The sequence below is a fragment of the Diaphorina citri genome, unplaced genomic scaffold, assembly GCF_000475195.1.
Source record: "Diaphorina citri unplaced genomic scaffold, Diaci psyllid genome assembly version 1.1 scaffold429, whole genome shotgun sequence".
Lineage (NCBI taxonomy): Eukaryota > Metazoa > Arthropoda > Insecta > Hemiptera > Psyllidae > Diaphorina > Diaphorina citri.
Genome location: NW_007377864.1, coordinates 66,191 through 89,899, shown reverse-complemented (window position 1 = coordinate 89,899; position 23,709 = coordinate 66,191). Strand labels below are relative to the sequence as shown.

The following is a 23,709-nucleotide window of genomic DNA, read 5'->3' as shown; positions in this document are numbered from 1 at the left end:
TCCCAGCCGAGGTATGGAATTTTATCCTCAATACGCTCGCCTGGTAAACAGGAGGGTTGGGTTCAATCTAAACCATACCCAAACCTGCCTCGGTGGTATAGTGGTCAAGGCGCTCGCCTGGTAAACAGGAGGGCGTGGGTTCAATCCAGACCGAGGTATGGAATTTTATCCTCAATATAAATTGAGAATTTGACCACAATAATAGTAGTAGCCTACTGCTGGAGTAAAGGGCCTTTTCAGTCCTATGCGAGCAGTATAAATAAGCACTATTATCATCAACTTGAGAATCAACTCATAAATACGAAGAAAAATGGTCCTCATTAAAGACAATGCTACAAGGTCTCTATAAATGTTATACAAGTTCTTTAAAAATGATATTAAAGGTTTCTGCATTACATTGAAATGGGGGACTTTTCTAACAATGTGTGCGGAGTCCAATATGTAGGACTATTGCACCCATTGAAGGTCTCTAAAAATTCCATACAAGTTCTCTTAAAATAGTATAAAGTACAAGGTTCTCTAAAGTTAGGTAACATTTCGTTTTCAGTGTCCTTTGAGCTACCCAACTTTGTGATGGAATTGAAAGCAGACTTGGGAGAAGGAGAGCAAGGTTTGGTAGAACTGTCACTAGGAGATCTGATTGTACAATACGATAAGTCACATGTATATGAAACTAATATTCAGGTAAGACAACTGACCCTATGAAAACACTTCACACTTTGAATTAGTTATGACGTCATCCCATTCTACCGTTGGTGTCAGAATGTGACGTCACATTGCAGAAGAAAATTTTTCAAAATCTTGCATCACCATTATAATGGTTATTGTGACTAAACGAGTACAAATTTTAGTCGATGGTGGGATTCGAACCCGGGACCTTCTGCATGGCAAGCAAGCGCGTTACCACTGGACCAACCGTGGAGTCCAATTAGTAGGACTATTGCACCCATTAAAGGTCTCTAAAAATTCCATACAAGTTCTCTTAAAACAGTATAAAGTACAAGGTTCTCTAAAGTTAGGTAACATTTCGTTTTCAGTGTCGTTTGAGCTACCCAACTTTGTGATGGAATTGAAAGCAGACTTGGGAGAAGGAGAGCAAGGTTTGGTAGAACTATCACTAGGAGATCTGATTGTACAATACGATAAGTCACATGTCTATGAAACTAATATTCAGGTAAGACAACTGACCCCATGAAAACACTTCACACTTTGAATTAGTTATGACGTCATCCCATTCTACCGTTGGCGTCGGAATGTGACGTCACATTGCAGAAGAAAAACCTTTTCAAAATCTTGCATCACCATTATAATGGTTATTGTGACGCGACACCAAAGCGAATACAATAGCCCGTCCACTATACCTTTTTTTATTACTATCGTAATAATAAAGGAAGGACGGGCTAAAAAGGAAGGAGTACAGGATAGGAGAAAACCAGTCGTTCCGTGCACGAACCTTATCTGTTTAGGATAATATTCGCGCGGGGAATCGAACCGGCGGCCTATCGCTTACAGGGCAGATGCGCTACATTCCAATTCAACTAGGCTGGCTTCCATTGAGTCTCCTTTTTCTGAGCGAGATTTACAGTGACTGATTTCGAGTTCCCGTTCCCACTTCTGGTTCGGAAAAAAATCGTGTCGTTCGTAAGTGGGAACACTCTCATTTAAATTACATTTCCTAACAGGACATTCGGAAAAAAAAATCTGATGAAACTCACAAGTGGGAACGAAGGGGACAGACCGACCGACTGACAGACACCGAAGCGAATACAATAGTCCGTCCCTTATACCTTTTTATTACTATTGTAATAATAAAGGATGGACGGACTAAAAATCGTGTCGTGCGTAAGTGGGAACACTCTCTTTTAAATTACATTTCCTGACAGGACATTCGGGAAAAAAATCGGATGAAACTCACAAGTGGGAATGAGGCTTAAAATTTACTAATATACAAGGTGGTGTCAATCCTGATTTCAGATCACTGGCAGCGTAGTGACACCACTCCGTGTATCACTGTCTCGTCAACAGTATGAACAACTATTGGAAACTATTGATACTCTACTCAACACTAGCGCTACGTCAGACCCTAGCGGTAAGTACACAGAAAGCCCACTCCGAGGCTTAGGTGTTGTGGGGGGAAACAGACCTAAAGGATGTGGTGGATTCGTAGAAACTCAACCCGCTTCTACTAATATAATTAATGTAATATAATTAATGCTGTATTGTGAACGAAATTATAAACAATATAAAAAATGTAAATGCAATTTCTTTGCGTTATTATGTCACAACTTTGGTGCTCACTGCAGCATTGTAGGATTTTCCCAATATCTCAATAATCCTACAATTCAATGTTTACCTACCATGCTGGCACCGGTCGCTATGCGCATTTATATGTCATAGCTACTCATTTTTCTCACGAGGCTGAGTGGGCCCCGCAACAGCCAGTCACGGAATCAATTATCTGCATGATACAAATTTCGAACCCGGGTCTCCCGCGTGCAAGGCGAGTGCAGTGACCACTACGCCATGGGAGCTGACTATAAACAATATAAATAAAGGTTTATTAAAAATTAAAATTGAATGATGGCAATGAAAAGAAACGCCTTCAGGGAGGGGGGAGGAAAATTGTATATATATTTCTCCAAATTTTTATTCGGACTGCCAGCGGCGTAGGACGGAAAAGTCCCTTCTGATTTTTCTCTTCTCTCCCAGGTGACGATATGAGTTGTGGCGCCTCTGGTCTGCTGGGGGCGAGACTAGGGGACATTCAGGAGGAAGATGGGGACGCCCATGTGACTGTGTCGCCCCTGGATTTAGATCCTGCACTGAGAGCTAGGATGTTGGCGGCTAATAAGAAGAAACAAGAGGAGGCGGGGGAAGTGGTGCGCATGCTGAAAGGTAAATGACCCTCCTCCACTAGTAACTACTTGGAGTACTTGGTTTATGAACAGAGCCAGGCTCTCTACATTACATTGAAATGGGGGACTTTTTAAAAAAAAAAAAAAGATGAGTGTTGATGTGATAGTGGTGTGTTTCTACGTTTAAGGTTCACGCACACTTATTCGTCACGTATACGTTCGGTCACCTTAGTTCATATTACTCCATATCTTGTTCAATATTACTTTACAGTCCGTCTCTGTTGTGGATAAGTATGTTTCTACTTCAATATCTCCACTGGTATATCTCCACATCTTTAAAGATTTAAAGATTTGGGTTTTTAAAAGATGAGTGTTCCACCGCCGTTTTTTTTTCGTAGCAATGGAACAACTGCTACATTAGACGCATGTGGCCTGTGTCGTAGCATGTCCATCCCGTAGTATGCCTCTCATCAGATGGGCGAGAAGAGACACAATACTTCCCATTTAGGTGCTGGGTCAACACGAGAACACCAGAAAGTAACCCGTTGAAATATTTGCAATCGAAAAACGAGTACAAATTTTAGTCGATGGTGGGATTCGAACCCGGGACCTTCTGCATGGCAAGCAAGCGCGTTACCACTGGACCAACCGTGGAGTCCAATTAGTAGGACTATTGCACCCATTAAAGGTCTCTAAAAATTCCATACAAGTTCTCTTAAAACAGTATAAAGTACAAGGTTCTCTAAAGTTAGGTAACATTTCGTTTTCAGTGTCGTTTGAGCTACCCAACTTTGTGATGGAATTGAAAGCAGACTTGGGAGAAGGAGAGCAAGGTTTGGTAGAACTATCACTAGGAGATCTGATTGTACAATACGATAAGTCACATGTCTATGAAACTAATATTCAGGTAAGACAACTGACCCCATGAAAACACTTCACACTTTGAATTAGTTATGACGTCATCCCATTCTACCGTTGGCGTCGGAATGTGACGTCACATTGCAGAAGAAAAACCTTTTCAAAATCTTGCATCACCATTATAATGGTTATTGTGACGTTGATAATGATAGAAGTAGGACATGCAGTGTCTGTATTTCAAAAACATAATACAGTAAGGCTTTATTAGCCCTTTTATCTTTCATGTCACTTTTAACTCTACACTCATTTCCCTCATTATTATGTCACTCACAGATGTCGCTACGATCTCTCATCATGGAGGATCTCCTGAAAGAACCAGACTCCAAGCATCGCTGTATCGTCGTCTCCAACACAAGCTGTGAACCATCCCTGCCTCCTCAACCGTCTGCCTTCCTGTCCACGTCCTGCCCTGATGTGTCCGGCCCTGTCACCACCTCACAGACCCTGCTCAAACCAGGCCTGACCAACTCCCTCCCTGATCATTTGGAGACCGAGACCGTGTTCGGCGCCACCCATGTGAAGAAATCCGCGCGTGAGAAGGGTAAAGAGAAGCGAGAGACACCACGCTATGGGGGGTACGGGAACCATCGGCCTCAACTGATCTATTCTACTGTTTCCAGGAATCAATCAGAATACGAACTCCTGCGTATAGACAAGTTGTACAGTTGTCGTGATGGGGGCAAGCCGGTGCTACACGACACGGTGATACAGCTCAGTATTGAGCGGGAAACCATTGCGTCGCTTATGCATGAGTCTATAGACGACTTGGCCTCTGATCTGGATGCTACGGGATATACGAGTTCAGAGAGACAGGAGAATTTTCAGGTAAGTTTTGGATGGAAGAGAATGCCTTAGGGGAACTGTATCAATGTCACAAAAGATCTAACCAGATCGCAGTGGACCAAGGGCGTTTATTAAAGCCGATGGCCCTACTTGTACCAATAGGGGAACTGTAACTGCTAAGGTTCTATCGTCCCGAAAGCGAACAAGGCCCGTCCCTCCGGGATTTTTTTTAGCCCGTAGTTTATTCGATCGTGATTAGAGAAAAGCAGTACCTATGTACCTACCTAATTTGTATAATATTCAGTTTATTATCATTCTTAATTTGATTTTCGACTCTGATGTGCCGCTCCTCGAGTTTGTATGCCGCAATATGACATTCTTCCGCAACATGACACATGACCGCGGCAGTTGCTCCTGCTCCTCCCTTAGTATACACTATTATAACCGCGTCCTATCTGGCTGGGAACCATTCATAGAACCTTGGGAGTGTGAGCTTGCCTGGGAGAATAGGATTCTCTCAGACACTCAGACCTGTCGCTCTATCAAAGCAACCTCCAGGCAATCATTAAATCTGAACATTACCAGTACACTCATAGACCTGTACTCTGTTGTGAAGGAGAACTGGATAGCGGACTATCTGAATCCAAACCAGATGAGTAAGGACAGGGATGTTGATCCTAATAAACAGCTTGGTAGTCCCAGTGGATACAGACGGCGGTCACCATTCGTTCCATTCGCTTTGTATAATAACACGGGATGTGTCCTCAAATATTGCACCCTCCTCACGACAACAGATAACTTGTCTGAGCTGAATAGAAACCGAAGGAGTTCAGTAGAACAAAGTGAGAACTGGCTCCTTGTGATGCCTGATGAAACCGTACCCTTCTCATTCAACGAACAAACCAAACGACGTCATCTAAACACACACAAGCTATGTGCACATCAACTAAGTGTGAGAGTAGAAGGATGGAAACCAGTGGATCCTGTCACTGTAGACAAGGTCGGCGTGTACTTCCGTCATGCAGAACCGGAGACCGCAGCATCCGGCCTGTCACATGCCAGACTTGTGTTTGAAGTCACCCTGGATGGAACTGCTAAGAAACTAGTCACTGTACGATCCTCACTTCTCCTTCACAACAAACTCAAACAAACCGTCGAGGTGAAACTAGAGAAACCTGCGCAAGCCCGGGAACCCACTAAGAACATTATCATTCCTGAGGGATCCTGTCAACCCATGCCTCTCGCCTACACTGACGCACAGCTCTCTATCAGACCTCTAGAGAAGAGTAAGCAACCATCCGGTCAATACTTTGCGTTCTGTATCCGTCCTATCTATTGGCATAAGATAACCACACCGGGGGATGTAGAGGAAGAAATACGTGTCTGTCATAGCAACAGGGGTCAGTTGTATAGCTATCGGTTCCGAGCTGCTATCAAGAGAGATAAATATCCGTGTGATAAAGCTGAACAACTATGGATGCAACCCGCCCATACCATCTCCTTACTAAGTCCTATCCTACTTGTTAATCTTCTCCCTATTAATCTTCACTATTCATTCAATGATTGTGTGCATGGGGATCTGAACAAGGGACAGGAGGTTGCTCTCTATCAGATAGATGTGGATGCACCTATAGGTGTCTGTTTCCATCTGGATAACTACAGAGTACCTGGAGGCTTTACTATTGCACCTGGTACGACAAGTGCTGTGTTTCCTGTCAAGCTACAGGATCAGGAACACAGGAAACTTTACCTGAATGCTCAGGTTAGTTATAGAGTAGGTACAGAGCTTAAGATAACAGTGAGTGCTCACTACTGGATTCTAAACAAGACAGCATTACCTCTGGTATTCAGACAGGAGGGTTCCGTCACAGAGGCAGCGGGACAGTTTAGTGAACATGAGATGGCACGTATGGTGGAGCCCCTCCTCTTCTCATTCAATAAGCACGATGCTCCCTCTACCCTTGTACTACGGATAGGACAATCCTATAAACCAAATGGTATTCAGCCGAGTGGCGTACCACAATGGTGTCAACAACTCCATCTTGTTCCTGGTATCCAAGTACGAAAACTTAAAGTTTACCTCAAGAACCATCATCCTGAAGAACTCATCTTTGTGATAGGTTAGGACAATCCTATAAACCAAATGGTATTCAGCCGAGTGGCGTACCACAATGGTGTCAACAACTCCATCTTGTTCCTGGTATCCAAGTGCGAAAACTTAAAGTTTACCTCAAGAATCATCATCCTGAAGAACTCATCTTTGTGATAGGAATTGACATACGGCCTGGGAGAGGGCGCTACTCCAATACAACCATAGTCACGCTGACACCACACTATCAGATTCACAACAAGTCCTCACACAAGTTGGAGTTTGCGCAAAAGTGTTTTGCCTCTGAGATTAGTAACCCCACGGCGCAGAGTACATTCCTACAAGCCATGCCTGAGTCTCATCTTGCATTTCATTGGCCACGCCTGGACAAGGATCAGCTCCTATGTGTCAGGTTGCTGGATCAACCTTACTGTCTGTGGTCCGGGGGATTCAAAGTGAACAAGACAGATTCTAACAACTCGTTTCATATTATACTCAGAGATACAAGTGGAGGTACGTACTTCCTCCGCTGTGAGATTGTATTGCAGAGAGCGACGTATTTCATTGTATTTACCGATGCCAACACAATGCCTCCTCCTATTCGTATTGACAACTTCTCCAAGGTGCCTCTTCAGTTCTATCAGGTCTCAGTGACGAGTAGTGTCAAGCAGAGTACAATACGACCCAACTGTACCGTACCTTATGCATGGGATGAACCTGACAAACCTCATATCCTAACACTTGTAGCACCAGGCAATGTCTCAGAGAATTATGACTTGAACAAGCTAGGCAGTGGCCCTGGTCTTACCTATGAAAACTTTATCTACATCGCATTCTTGATTCAAATAGGAGTTTTTAAAAACTCCTCCTTTTTGGATCACTAAAAACTCTTATTTGGACCAATAAAAACTCCTTTTTATCTTATTTAAATATCCTTTTTGGATGATTGAAAATTCTTTGATTAGTTAAATCTCTCATTAAGTCGTTGGTGAAATCCATCACTAGTCATTCTATGAAATGCCTAGCGCTCTTAGGCAAAGTGTATAATGAAATCGATAGTAATATGATGAAATCGATAGTAATACGACATGAACTTGTACTCGCTCAACACGAAACTGCGGAGTAATATGACGTGAGTTGAATATGTTACTAGGTTTTATTATTATTTATGTTACCGGCAATCTATAGAATACCTAGTCATTCTATGAAATGCCTAGCGCTCTTAGGCAAAGTGTATAATGAAATCGATAGTAATATGATATTACGATAGTAATACGACATGAACTTGTACTCGCTCAACACCAAACTGCGGAGTGATATGACGTGAGTGAAGAGCTTCCCCCCAAGAGATTTGATAGAGGGAACTGTAACAACTTAGCGTAGGTCTTATCGTCCCGAAATCGAAGATATGGAGGACAGGTCAGGAGAAAGGTGTTCCACCGCCGTTTTTATTTCGTAGCAATGGAACAACTGCTACATTAGACGCTTGTGGCCTGTGTCGTAGCATGCGGCATGCCCATCCCGTAGTATGCCTCTCATCAGATGGGCGAGAAGAAGACACATACTTTCCGTCTGTGTCGTAGCATGCCCATCCCGTAGTATGCCTCTCATCAGATGGGCGAGAAGAGACACAATACTTCCCATTTACGGTGTGAGTTAACATGCCCATCCCGTAGTATGCCTCTCATCAGATGGGCGAGAAGAAGACAAATACTTCCCATTTAGGTGCTGGGTCAACACGAGAACCAGAAAGTAACCCGTAAATTATTTGCAATCGAAAAACGAGTACAAATTTTTGTCGATGGTGGGATTCGAACCCGGGACCTTCTGCATGGCAAGCAAGCACGTTACCACTAACAAATTTTTGTCGATGGTGGGATTCGAACCCGGGACCTTCTGCATGGCAAGCAAGCGCGTTACCACTGGACCAACCGACCAACCGTGCCCCCACAAAAAATGTCAATGTCACAAAAGATGTAACCAGGTCGGAGTGACCAAGGGCGTTTATTAAAGCCGATGGCCCTACTTGTACCAATAGGGGAACTGTAACTGCTAAGGTTCTATCGTCCCGAAAGCGAACAAGCTGGGCCCGTCGCACCGGGAATTTTTTAGCCTTATTCGATCGTAGTTTATTCGATCGTGATGAGAGAAAAGCAGTACCTATGTACCTTGTACCTATACCTACCTAATTTGTTTAATATTCAGTTTGTTATCATTCTTGATTTGATTTTTTGATTTTACTTTCATGTAATGATTTAAAATCAAGACTAGTGCCCGTTCCCTCTCCCCTCTAGTAACTCCCAGGGGAAGCATGACACCACGGACTTCACATTGCAACAGTCTGCTCTACAATTCCAAGAGGCGGAAGTGTATGTGAATAATCTGAACCTGTGTATTATAGATGATTGTCGCGACTCTGATGTGCCGCTCCTCGAGTTTGTATGCCGCAATATGACATTCTTCCGCAACATGACACATGACCGCGGCAGTTGCTCCTGCAGCTCCTTTAGTATACTCTATTATAACCGCGTCCTATCTGGCTGGGAACCATTCATAGAACCTTGGGAGTGTGAGCTTGCCTGGGAGAATAGGATCCTCTCAGACACTCAGACCTGTCGCTCTATCAAAGCAACCTCCAGGCAATCACGGGGGAAGTGGTGCGCATGCTGAAAGGTAAATGACCCTCCTCCACTAGTAACTACTTGGAGTACTTGGTTTATGAACAGAGCCAGGCTAGGCTAGGCTAGGATTTAGATCCTGCACTGAGAGTCAGGATGTTGGCGACTAATAAGAAGAAACAAGAGGAAAATAATAATAATAATAATAATAATAATAATAGTGCTTATTTATACTGCTCGCATCTTACTCCCCATGAGTACACGTAACCTGCCGTGACGTGATGTGATAGTGGTGTGTTTCTACGTTTAAGGTTCACGCACACTTATTCGTCACGTATACGTTCGGTCACCTTAGTTCATATTACTCCATATCTTGTTCAATATTACTTTACAGTCCGTCTCTGTTGTGGATAAGTATGTTTCTACTTCAATATCTCCACTGGTATATCTCCACATCTTTAAAGATTTAAAGATTTGGGTTTTTAAAAGATGAGTGTTCCACCGCCGTTTTTTTTTCGTAGCAATGGAACAACTGCTACATTAGACGCATGTGGCCTGTGTCGTAGCATGTCCATCCCGTAGTATGCCTCTCATCAGATGGGCGAGAAGAGACACAATACTTCCCATTTAGGTGCTGGGTCAACACGAGAACACCAGAAAGTAACCCGTTGAAATATTTGCAATCGAAAAACGAGTACAAATTTTAGTCGATGGTGGGATTCGAACCCGGGACCTTCTGCATGGCAAGCAAGCGCGTTACCACTGGACCAACCGTGGAGTCCAATTAGTAGGACTATTGCACCCATTAAAGGTCTCTAAAAATTCCATACAAGTTCTCTTAAAACAGTATAAAGTACAAGGTTCTCTAAAGTTAGGTAACATTTCGTTTTCAGTGTCGTTTGAGCTACCCAACTTTGTGATGGAATTGAAAGCAGACTTGGGAGAAGGAGAGCAAGGTTTGGTAGAACTATCACTAGGAGATCTGATTGTACAATACGATAAGTCACATGTCTATGAAACTAATATTCAGGTAAGACAACTGACCCCATGAAAACACTTCACACTTTGAATTAGTTATGACGTCATCCCATTCTACCGTTGGCGTCGGAATGTGACGTCACATTGCAGAAGAAAAACCTTTTCAAAATCTTGCATCACCATTATAATGGTTATTGTGACGTTGATAATGATAGAAGTAGGACATGCAGTGTCTGTATTTCAAAAACATAATACAGTAAGGCTTTATTAGCCCTTTTATCTTTCATGTCACTTTTAACTCTACACTCATTTCCCTCATTATTATGTCACTCACAGATGTCGCTACGATCTCTCATCATGGAGGATCTCCTGAAAGAACCAGACTCCAAGCATCGCTGTATCGTCGTCTCCAACACAAGCTGTGAACCATCCCTGCCTCCTCAACCGTCTGCCTTCCTGTCCACGTCCTGCCCTGATGTGTCCGGCCCTGTCACCACCTCACAGACCCTGCTCAAACCAGGCCTGACCAACTCCCTCCCTGATCATTTGGAGACCGAGACCGTGTTCGGCGCCACCCATGTGAAGAAATCCGCGCGTGAGAAGGGTAAAGAGAAGCGAGAGACACCACGCTATGGGGGGTACGGGAACCATCGGCCTCCTCCCGAGTTCTGCCCTCAGACACCCCCGCCCTCACCACGGGAGAAGATGTCACCCAATATGTTCCGGGAGGATAACCTGGTCCATATCAATGTACTCCTGTATGATACAAGTGCACCACGCAGCCATCACTCTAATGTAAACCGTAGCATTGCTGTGGATTTCAATAGTTTGGACATTGTAGTGAATGTAGAGTCCTGGGTAGTTGTGCTGGATTTCTTCGGCATCTCCGGAGCAGATGTCCCTGACGCGAGTGAACCTAGCACACTGGATACACCGGCATTCTCTTATCCTTCCAGCGATGAGATGGGAGACAAGTGTTATCTGAGTCCAGACAAGGAGACCATCACGTTCCAAACAGAATGGGATATAGGTGTCAAGTCTCTCTCCCTTGTACTGAACAAGACAGAGTATGAAGTAGCGCGCGCTAATGTCTCCGCGCTCCAATGCCGCATGACAGGCGCTAACTATGCAAACTTAGGCGCGGTGGTGACGCTACAGGGAACTATTGGGTCACTCAGCTTGTCTGATCTCACACCAGAGTTCAGCACGTTGTATAATCAACGCTTCATCTCTTCTGATTTGAAACTGTTTGTGCAGCGATTTTCAGATAAAGATAGACGTCACTCTAGACTGTACGATACCTATCTCAAGTTAGATCTCCCGTGTGTTATCTACACGCATACACAACGCTTTGTAGCCGAGTTACAAGCGTTTCTCAGACACTTCCAACAGTTGCAGAAGTTACTGGGTGTGATCCGATCCTCCTCACAGTGGGTTGAAGATCAAGGTCCTGGCATGAGACTCCTGCTAGAGATATACACTCATTTCCCTCATTATTATGTCACTCACAGATGTCGCTACGATCTCTCATCATGGAGGATCTCCTGAAAGAACCAGACTCCAAACATCGCTGTATCGTCGTCTCCAACACAAGCTGTGAGCCATCCCTGCCTCCTCAACCTTCTGCCTTCCTGTCCACGTCCTGCCCCGATGTGTCCGGCCCTGTCACCACCTCACAGACCCTGCTCAAACCAGGCCTGACCAACTCCCTCCCTGATCATTTGGAGACCGATACCGTGTTCGGCGCCACCCATGTGAAGAAATCCGCGCGTGAGAAGAGTAAAGAGAGGCGAGAGACACCACGCTATGGGGGGTACGGGAACCATCGGCCCCCTCCCGAGTTCTGCCCTCAGACACCCCCGCCCTCACCACGGGAGAAGATGTCACCCAATATGTTCCGGGAGGATAACCTGGTCCATATCAATGTACTCCTGTATGATACAAGTGCACCACGCAGCCATCACTCTAATGTAAACCGTAGCATTGCTGTGGATTTCAATAGTTTGGACATTGTAGTGAATGTAGAGTCCTGGGTAGTTGTGCTGGATTTCTTCGGCATCTCCGGAGCAGATGTCCCTGACGCGAGTGAACCTAGCACACTGGATACACCGGCATTCTCTATGTAAACCGTAGCATTGCTGTGGATTTCAATAGTTTGGACATTGTAGTGAATGTAGAGTCCTGGGTAGTTGTGCTGGATTTCTTCGGTATCTCCGGAGCAGATGTCCCTGACGCGAGTGAACCCAGCACACTGGATACACCGGCATTCTCCTATCCTTCCAGCGATGAGATGGGAGACAAGTGTTATCTGAGTCCAGACAAGGAGACCATCACGTTCCAAACAGAATGGGATATAGGTGTCAAGTCTCTCTCCCTTGTACTGAACAAGACAGAGTATGAAGTAGCGCGCGCTAATGTCTCCGCGCTCCAATGCCGCATGACAGGCGCTAACTATGCAAACTTAGGCGCGGTGGTGACGCTACAGGGAACTATTGGGTCACTCAGCTTGTCTGATCTCACACCAGAGTTCAGCACGTTGTATAATCAACGCTTCATCTCTTCTGATTTGAAACTGTTTGTGCAGCGATTTTCAGATAAAGATAGACGTCACTCTAGACTGTACGATACCTATCTCAAGTTAGATCTCCCGTGTGTTATCTACACGCATACACAACGCTTTGTAGCCGAGTTACAAGCGTTTCTCAGACACTTCCAACAGTTGCAGAAGTTACTGGGTGTCATCCGATCCTCCTCACAGTGGGTAGAAGATCAAGGTCCTGGCATGAGACTCCTGCTAGAGATCCATGCTGCTTCACCCATCATCCTCGTCCCTGTAAGTTCTAACTATGATCAGCTACTTATAGCAGACCTGGGACAACTGGTTGTGAAGAACACATTCAAATCGTCCGGTGACCCGGGAACTATTAGTACAATCAATCCTGCATATGAAGGACCCCACTGTCTGCTAGATGTACTCCGGGTAAAACTCATGAGTATGGACCTTTACATGGGGAAGCGACATCCCATTGCATTTGATAGTCCTCAGTGTGTCCATGCATTCCTGACGATGAATAACTACTGGATAGAGAAGCAAGGTCCTGCATTACTCAGTGAGAAGTGTCAACTCAAGTTACAAGTAGAACGGAATCTGATGAGTCACTTCAGTAAGAAAGTACCGGATATGAGTATCAAAGGTGTTCTATCCAAGCTAGCAGCTTCTATTGATCTCCCCCAGTACAAGCTACTCCGGGCGCTACTCACTTATAATATAGGCGAGAGTCTTGATGAAATCCATGCCTATGCGAATGAAAAAAAGTATGCAACCATGAAGGGGCAACATATAATCTCTCAAAAATTTCGCCTGCGGCGCTGAAATTTTGTCTCTTCATGAAAAAGTTTTGGGAATATTTCAAAGCCTGTAAAACGAGAAAAAGACTTTGGTCATTAAAAAAAAGTATGCAACCTTGAAGGTGCTACTTAAATTTTCTCGAAAAAATTTTCGCCTGCGGCGCTGTCATTTTGTGTTCTATAGAAATGTATTGGGGGGAATAACTATACTCGTCTTTTACACGTATCTAATTACATAAAAAACTAAACCTGTTAACAAACGTTCCAACGTATTCACCAATATACTACAACCGATGAAAGCGGTGAATGATAATGTTCAAGCAGAGATACACTACAGGAAACGTTCTGATCTGAACAAACTCACTGTGCTTCTGAATAATATGAGACTCATGGCTATATTAGACTGGTGGGAGATTGTACAGAACTTTATCATGGATAATATCGTACTCAGTAATATCCCTACAGTACGTCTGAACCCTGCCAGTGCTCATCATGTCACTCCACAGGAACATCTACCATTCCAAATGAAACTCAATGTCACAGACTCAGAGTTTGTTATAGTAGAGGATACCTCCCAGTGGGATACTAATGCTGTCATTCTCAAGATGACAACCATCATCACGTACAAGTCTAATGATGTTCAGAAACCCCTCCACAGGAACATCTACCATTCCAAATGAAACTCAATGTCACAGACTCAGAGTTTGTTATAGTAGAGGATACCTCCCAGTGGGATACCAATGCTGTCATTCTCAAGATGACAACCATCATCACGTACAAGTCTAATGATGTTCAGAAACCGTTGTGTCTACATCTCAACCATTGTGAAATGTTCTCCTGTATCCTAGGTATGGAGGATGAGACTGCTCTGTCTATCATAGACCCTGTCACTGTTTACCTTGAGATCAACGGAGCTGAGGGAGACCCTACCAAAATATTACGTATACATATCGCAGAACTCAACATACGTCTTTCCTATCATGATATGAAGATGTTCCAACAAATGTTAACCTCTCTACCTAAACAAACATTAGCAGCCGTGCGAGATCCTAGGACTAAACCGGCGAACATTCAGAATTGTATCCGACAGTTATCTAACATGGGATTCACAGAGAATGATTGTAGTGAGGCCCTGGAGCGATGTAATGGAAATCTAGAGGAAGCGGCCCTGTGGTTGACACGCAATGCTCTCCCCTCTAGTAACTCCCAGGGGAAGCATGACACCACGGACTTCACATTGCAACAGTCTGCTCTACAATTCCAAGAGGCGGAAGTATATGTGAATAATCTGAACCTGTGTATTATAGATGATTGCAAAGAAACCATTTGTTGTAAACCTGAGAGGCTCTTTACAATATGTGTCTTTACAATAGCCTCCTTTACATTATCATTTCTACGTACTTCCTCCGCTGTGAGATTGTATTGCAGAGAGCGACGTATTTCATTGTATTTACCGATGCCAACACAATGCCTCCTCCTATTCGCATTGACAACTTCTCCAAGGTGCCTCTTCAGTTCTATCAGGTCTCAGTGACGAGTAGTGTCAAGCAGAGTACAATAAGACCCAACTGTACAGTACCTTATGCATGGGATGAACCTGACAAACCTCATATCCTAACACTTGTAGCACCAGGTAATGTCTCAGAGAATTATGATTTGAACAAGCTAGGCAGTGGCCCTGGTCTTACCTATGAGAACTTTATCTACATCGCATTCTCAACCTGTTAACAAACGTTCCAACGTATTCACCAATATACTACAACCGATGAAAGCGGTGAATGATAATGTTCAAGCAGAGATACACTATAGGAAACGTTCTGATCTGAACAAACTCACTGTGCTTCTGAATAATATGAGACTCATGGCTATACTCGCATTCTCTGGTACATTCAAACATGTAGATACAGATGCGTTTGATCCTCTAGATGTGTATAGTCAACAACTCGTACTGGATGTGGTAGATGGTTCAGGCCAAGTGTTGCTGAACAGGAAGGAGCCAGGCAAGAGATCACAGCTATGGCGTATGAGTAGTGAGGGACAACTCCAGCATGAGGGGAGTAGTCCCCCCCGTGACTCCAGGAAGACAAGTTACAGCTCCAGTAAGATCATGGTGTTAGATATCAATGGTCCTGCACCACAGCCTGGGAACTATGTCGGTCTATGTCTAAGGAGACCAGATCAGAGGAGATCCTCTACACAGACCTGGCGGTTTACCGAGGATGGTCGCCTGTGTTGTGCACATAAGAATATGTGTGTTCAGGCCAAGGAAGGATTCTTTGGTCTGCGCGCTGGAAATGAGGCAGTTCTTGGTCCCCCTCAGCTCATCACGCATCAGATGACTAACACCGGGATAGCATTAGAGACAGCCGTGTGTCGACAGAAACTACGTCCTGGTTCTGGGTTCCTCTCACTCAACGTTACAACAGATGGGCCTACCTGTGTACTCAAGATATGTGATATCAAAGAGATCAACTCCTACATCATCGCAGAGGGGAAGGAATGGAATGCACTCCAGTCCAAGCCATCCCGTATACTCCGTGATGACATGGATGTTAACACGTACTCTACTCAGTTTGAACTTAATGTTCATCTCCCCCATGGGATGGGGATTAGTCTTGTATCTCGTAGTCCCCCTGAGGAACTCTTGTTTGCTCAGCTCACCTCTATCCTACTGGATATCCATCGGATAAGAAACCGTGAGAGTATTCACCTGTCTATCCAAGACATACAAGTAGACAATGAACTGTTTGGTGCACAATGTCCTACCATCCTGTATGTATGTCCAAACCCAAAGTCCCTGGACCAGAACGAACTCAACATGCCCTGTATTCAAATGAGCTGTGATCGAGACCTGCCCTCACCAGATGATAACATGAACGTGGAGATTATTCAGAGCTTACAGATCAAAGTGAAACCTTTGTCTGTGATACTGGAAGAGAAGCTATTCCTCAAAGTGATAGCGTTCACAGATTACTGTATAGAACAAGAGAGAGCATCAGAGAATACAAATGATGAGTCGGAGATACAACGGATCATCACGGAGGTTGCTTCTGTACATGCACGTCGCTATTATTTCGGAAAACTGCAACTATCTCTCAAACAGGTAAGCGGATTTTCACTTTCAATTCAAAGTAATTTCTAACTCGATGATTTTCCATGTAGTTTGTCTCTACTCTTTGATAAAACGAGAATACGTAAGATTCTATTTGTTTGTTTACTCTCGCGGGGGGTATATTTGTTATATGTAGATAAAAAAAATATATATAAAAAAAAAATGCAACACATATCTAAAGGAATCGGTCTTCAACGTCCCTAAAGGAGTTCTTTTAAAGAAATTCCTTGTTTAGCTCTACATTTCGAACGGTTTGTCTTATTTTGATAGGATCTGACGAAAATGTTCAACACTTAAAGACAATGTTCTTATTTCTTTGGGCACGATGGTACCTTAGGCCAGCCACTCACTATCAGGCGACCTGAAAGAGACCTGATAACGTGATAATTGATGAAAATTCAATCGGTTCAACCTGACACCTGATAGTATGTGTGCTCACCAGGTATCTGTCAGGTCTACCTGATAGTGAGTGGACGGCATCAGGTGTCAGGTGGAACTGATTGAATTTTCATCAAGCCGCCTGATTGTTCGTGACTGGTCTTAGGTGGTTGTTTTTTTCTGAGTTCAGATCACTACATAACTAATTCCTACACACTCTTCTTACTTCCCCTCGCCTCAGGTCAAGCTAAGCGTGGTGACGTCCGCAATGCTCCCGCCCGATTTGCGCGCCATCAAGAAGCGCCTGAACCTCAAACTGCTCAAATTCGAAGACGCCTCCATCGACCTGCAACAGTTTACTCGCGAGCATCTCTTCGAAACGTGTCAGTTTATACTGAACGGGATCCTCAAGCATTACAAGAACATACTGAAGTGGCAAGCGTACAATATTCTTGGTTCGGTGGATTTCTTGGGGAATCCGGTGGGGCTGATGAATGATTTATCGGATGGCGTATCCGGGTTGTTCTTGGAGGGCAGTCCGATGAGCCTGGTCAAGAATGTCACCCATGGGCTGTCCAACTCTGCCGCTAAGGTGAGTAGAGATCTGAACCCTATTCTCTCATAACTCATAACCTAAATCTAAAGAAACCATTTGTTGTAAACCTGAGAGGCTCTTTACAATATGTGTCTTTACAATAGCCTCCTTTACATTATCATTTCTAAAAAAAAGAGGTTTGGAAGAAGGAACTGTAACTCTAAGGCCTTATCGTCCTGAAATCGAAGAGAGAAGACAGGATAGGTTAAAGCCAGCCATTCCAAGAACGAACATTATCCGTTCAGGATAAAATCCGCCCCGGGTGGGAATCAAACCCCGCGGACTAGCGCTTACAAGGCAGACGCGCTACCAACCAAGCTGGCTGGACCGCTGGACCCTTCATTTGTAAGTAAGAAAACCTTTTGTAATTGAGAGACCTAGATAAAAAAAGCCGGACCCCTCTATTGTTAAAAAAAAAAACCTTTTTTAATTAGAAGACCCAAAAAAAAAAAAAAAAAAAAAAAAAAATACAAATTAGTTAAGTTCGACCGTATTTTAAAAAACTTTTCTCTTGTTTTCTCGCCTTTAGGTGACGGAGTCCCTGTCAGACGGTCTGGGGAAAGTAATCCTAGATGAGCAGCATGAGGAGGCCAGACAGAAGATCAGACAAAGTCACGGCGGTAGTGGTGGGGACCATATTATGGCGGGTCTGAAAGGTCTTGGTCTGGGAGTGCTGGGTGGTGTGACGTCAGTGTTCAGACAAACTTATGAAGGTAAGTTTCAGCTTTTTTTTTTAAGGTTTGATTATCGTCCCGAAATCGAAGAGAAAAGGAAGATAGGGTAAAGCCAGTTGTTCCGAGAACGAACATTATCCCATCAGGATAAAATCCGCCCCGGGCGGGAATCGAATAGGCGACCTAGCGCTTGCAAGGCAGACGCTCTATCAACTAAGCTGGGTTGTTTCACTCTCAATAGACTAACTTGGCACAAAATTATGCATCTTCGATGAAAATGGGGTAGGTATTCTATCAGAAAATTTTGAAGTTCACCTAGTGAAATCTTTTTTTTTTTTTTTTTTTTTTTTTTTTAAGAGGTTTGACAGAGGGGAACTGTAACTGCTAATATGGTCTTATCGTCCCGAAATCGAAGAGAGAAGGAATACAGGAATAGGAGAAAGCCAGCCGTTCCGAGAACGAACATTATCCATCAGGATAAAATCCGCCCCGGGCGGGAATCGAACCCGCGGCCTTAGCGCTTACAAGGCAGACGCAGTACCAACTATGCTAACTAGCGCTGAGTGAAATCTTTATTATTATTATTTTCACTTCTTTAAATAATTAATTTCATTTGTTTCTTGTTTCCATCATCTCAGGGGCGGCCACCAGAAGGGGAGCGCGGTCTGATCTCCGGTTTCGGCAGAGGTCTAGTAGAGCACGGGTCACCCAAACCCGTCCGTAGGGTTCTCGACTTTGCCTCCCGAGACTGCCTCTGCAGTGCGGGATTCAACGTCCGGAGTAGTCAACCGGTCGTACCCACACCTGTGTTAGACCACCCGGTGTGGTAGTGGGGCCTACGGGTCCTGATGCGGTGTATAGCAGCGGCAGGCAGTGGGGCAGGAGTTCCATCCTATCTGATGAACGAGAATGAATTACCTCGGAGATGTCATGGCTTACGAGGTAGAGGGCACTCTTCCTACATTATTTTTTTATTACCACCTGCCTCGGTGGTGTAGTGGTCAAGGTGCTCGACTGGTAAACAGGAGGGCGTGGGTTCAATCCCAGCCGAGGTATGGAATTTTATCCTCAATATAATTTGAGAATTTGACCCCAATAATAGTAGTAGCCTACTGCTGGAGTAAAGGGACTTTTCAGTCCTATGCGAGCAGCATAAATAAGCACTATTATTATTATTATTTATTTTTTTTAAGCATTTATTTTAAGAAGGGACTAACATCTTAGGTCTTTGCCCCTTCTTCCCACCTTGGTCTGACGATAGCTCACCAATTGTTTACCTAAAGGTGAGGTTACACGCTCAGGCCATTTGCACAAATTGGCTTGCACATGCCGCATGCCGGTTTGTTCGGTTGTGCAAACTTCAAGCCTTGGTTCACACGCTACGATTCACTTGTGCAAGCCGGCTTGGGCCAGCCACTTTGTGCTAATGGCTTGAGAGGTTTGATAGAGGGAACTAACTGTAACAGCGGATGTCTTATCGTCCCGAAATTGAAGGGAGAAGGACAGGAGATCCAAGAGTGAACCCTTCCTGTTTGTAGGTTCCTCTCACAGATTTGTGAGGTATTCTCTTCCATCCAACCCCTAAAAATTTCCTCTCACCTCCAGGTCCTCATGAGTGGAGAGGAAGACCTTCGCATCGTCATCTCGTCCGAAATGCTCCGAATCTTCACGACTAGCAGCGGCACGCCGGCAATCATCTTCAAGCACTGCCTGGGCGATGTCTACTCGTGTATTTGCCGTACCAAGCCGCAGCCTCGGCCGCAACACTATATGGAACTGTGCGTGCGTTTGCCGCCCACGTATAGTGCCGACTCGGAGGAGGCACAGATCAAGCGGCCTCGGGTGATTTGTGATAGCGAGGCGGTCGCGTCCTGGGTATCTCAACAGATTAACTACGCCAGGAATGTTTACCAGGAGCGACAGCATACGCTGGTACAGGAACCATTCCTTGAGGAGTAAACAGTAAAGTCATGCAACTTGGGCCAGTCACTCACTATCAGGTAGACCTAACAGGTACACCTGTTCAGATCCGTCTGTCAGGTCTACATGATACCTGATGAGCACATACACTGTCAGGTACACCTGACCAGGTCTATCTGTCAGGTCTACGTGATACCTCTGAAAGGAGGCTTTTGGTTTACACTTTTTTTATTATTTAAATGTACACCCTAGTTCACAAAGGGTACAAGTGATATTTTTCGCGAAATCGAGTTATGTGTTAAAATGGGTCAATGAAAGGTTTATAAACACGAAGCACAAGTACAGGTAGATGTTTCTATCCTCATGTTGTTCATCTTCCAGTTGGGTTATACCAAGGGTTAGGGTGAGTATACTCGCTTTAACCCTATGCTGTATCACGTAGCGGCGAAGTGTTGATTCTATCTTTTCCCACTGACCTGCGAAATCAAAGAACACGGTCAGTCCACTGGTAACGAACTTGCTTACCATGCAGGAGGTTTCGGGTTTGATGCCCACCATCGTCAAAAAATTTACATAGGTACCTACTCATTTTCTCAAAGTTAGCTTAATAGCTCATTAGTATAATCTTATTATCAATAAAGTGTCGACAATTAATAATAATACGCGGAATCGAGTGGTGCTACTTTTAGCACTCTCTGACTTACAGTTAAGAAGTTGCGGGTTCGATACTCCCCGGTGTCAACAAATTTCCCTTTGATTTGTGAACCATTAACAAGTAAGCATGTGAATAGTTGATCCCATGGGATTTTTCACGCCGAATCGAATGGCGAAACTTTTAGAACTGTCCGACTTACAGTTGTTCAAATGTAATAGAAAGTCGTGTGATGTTCACACCAATTTTTAAACATTGAACTTTTCAATATAAAAAGTGCCTTTTTGTTCCTTATCTGTTCTAGTGGTTTAACTTTTTAGGCTAGTTTTACACCAAAGATAATTTTCTTGGTACTGGATTTATAATATCTTGTGCTGTCTTATTTCTTCCCTCTCTAAATATTATTCCTCTTAGGTTTCTGATCTGTGTACATTTTATTTGTAAAAATATAATCAAAGAACATAATATTTTATTCCTTTAACAATATTACTTTTTATTTGTTAGGTCATTATTTTATTTCATTATTTTAGTTTAACTTTTTAGGCTAGTTTTACACCAAAGATAATTTTCTTGGTACTGGATTTATAATATCTTGTGCTGTCTTATTTCTTCCCTCTGTAAATATTATTCCTCTTAGGTTGCTGATCTGTGTACATTTTATTTGTAAAAATATAATCAAAGAACATAATATTTTATTCCTTTAGCAATATTACTTTTTATTTGTTAGGTCATTATTTTATTGAGTTCATAGGTCGTCGCGACAAATTTCGAGATCAGAGCTCATTTGTGTAAGAAGATGTGAAAAAAATCCCCCAAAAACCAGTTTTTTTGGCTTTATGAAGGTCGTCGCGACAAATTTCGAGATCAGAGCTCATTTGTGTGAGAAAATGTGAAAAAAAATCCCCCAAAAACCAGTTTTTTTTTTTTGGCTTTATGGTTTTCTGGACAAAATTTGCACCACCATTTTTGTGTTCCTGGTAAAAAGACCTTTAATTTGATATATAGATCGACCAGGTTTGGATAAGTCCTTCTATGGGGACAGAGAGAGTGACAGGCAGACAGACGACACCGAAGCGAATACAATAGTCCGTCCATTAAACCTTTTTATTACTATTGTAATAATAAAGGAAGGACGGACTAAAAAGCCTTAAGTAAGGATTAGCCTAGAAAGTCCTGAAGATTTCCAAGCAGAGTGGTGGAATTTGCCTTATCTATCCAACCATTATTCTCTTCAAAAGATTCACTCCATCCAGTAAAATCTCCATCTGAATTCAATATATTCCCCTCTTCTGACCCCGAGTTTTGACCTCAGATTTGGATTTTTCACAACTTTTTACGTAGGAATCGACCTTTTATTAATAATATTTTCCCAATTGCAACTCCTCTATTTGATGATTTTCCTTAGTATTTCGTCTCTTCTGAAGCTCGTAGGAAATCCAAGATGGTGTGCGCCACCGGAATCGCTTCCATTTTGAAAGAAATATAAAACTCTACTTACTCAATAGTGTTCCATAGGGCTCTCTATCCTGAATGAACCGAATGCGAGGTACCTTAGACATGTGATGTTCCACACTAGGTGACACCGAGTGTTTCGACCAGAGAACAGATTTCAGGTGAGTGTCGAAACACACGGAGATGAGAGGCAGAAACCCCTTGCCTACCTGGAATAAGAATAATAATAGTGCTTGCTTTGGTTTTATATAGTCTTGTAGAATCGAGCTGTGGAAACAAGACCTCCCAAATCCTATAGTCGAACTTGAACCCTCTATTCCCTCAGGTCTGCCGTAGTCTGAACCTTCAGGTCTACTATTGTCTATTCCTTCAGGTCTACCGTAGTTTGTTCTTTCAGATTTACTATTGTCGATTCCTTCAGGCCTACCGTAGATTGTTCCTTCAGGTCTACCAGACTCTAACACATGAGGTCTACCGTAATTTATGTCTTCAGGTGTACTATTGTCCACTTCTTCAGGTCTACCGTAGTCTACTCCTTCAGGTCTGCCGTAGTCCGTATCTTCAGGTCTACTATTTTCTATTTCCTCAGGTCTACCGTAGTTTGTTCCTACGGATCTACCGTAGTCTGATCCCTCAGGTCTACCGCAGTTTGTTCCTACAGATCTACCGTAGTCTGATCCCTCAGGTCTACTCTGACTACCGTAGTCTACTCCTTCAGATCTGCCGTAGTCCGTATCTTCAGGTCTACTATTGTCTATTTCCTCAGGTCTACCGTAGTTTCACGACTTACCTTGACATATAGCTTGGGTACTTTGACCAGTTTCTGACTTACCTTGACATATAGCTTGGGTACTTTGACCAGTTTCTCTGACTTACCTTGACATATAGCTTGGGTACTTTGACCAGTTTCTCTCCTGTTGTCTCTTTATAGTACAGGTAGATGTTTCTATCCTCATGTTGTTCATCTTCCAGTTGGGTTATACCAAGGGTTAGGGTGAGTATACTCGCTTTAACCCTGTGCTGTATCACGTAGCGGCGAAGTGTTGATTCTATCTTTTCCCATTGACCTGCGAAATCAAAGAACACGGTCAGTCCACTGGTAACGAACTTGCTTACCATGCATGAGGTCTCGGGTTTGATGCCCACCATCGTCAAAAAATTTACATAGGTACCTACTCGTTTTCTCAAAGTTAGCTTGATAGCTCATTAGTATAATCTTATTATCAATAAAGTGTCGACAATTAATAATAATAATAAAAAAAAAATCCTCACGAGACTGAGTGGGTCCCGCAAGAGCCAGTCACGGATCAATCATTCGCATGATGCAATTTTTTTTT

The 23,709-nt window shown here is 43.6% G+C and overlaps 1 protein-coding gene across 1 annotated transcript; it reads left to right on the top strand.

The window, feature by feature from the left end:
* Positions 1 to 1,947: 1,947 nt before the first annotated feature.
* LOC103508735 (vacuolar protein sorting-associated protein 13D-like) lies at positions 1,948 to 20,596 on the top strand. The gene is made up of 20 exons (XM_026823254.1): positions 1,948 to 2,089; positions 2,710 to 2,895; positions 3,626 to 3,762; positions 4,047 to 4,598; positions 4,861 to 6,553; positions 6,703 to 7,496; positions 8,917 to 9,214; positions 10,157 to 10,293; positions 10,578 to 11,675; positions 11,753 to 12,363; positions 12,396 to 13,513; positions 13,890 to 14,182; positions 14,248 to 14,949; positions 15,006 to 15,297; positions 15,461 to 16,692; positions 17,321 to 17,671; positions 18,204 to 18,387; positions 19,000 to 19,156; positions 19,257 to 19,290; positions 19,954 to 20,596. Exons 2-20 carry the CDS (start codon positions 2,718 to 2,720, stop codon positions 20,305 to 20,307), a joined length of 10,215 nt encoding a protein of 3,404 aa, XP_026679055.1. The 5' UTR covers positions 1,948 to 2,089; positions 2,710 to 2,717; the 3' UTR covers positions 20,308 to 20,596.
* Positions 20,597 to 23,709: the final 3,113 nt, after the last annotated feature.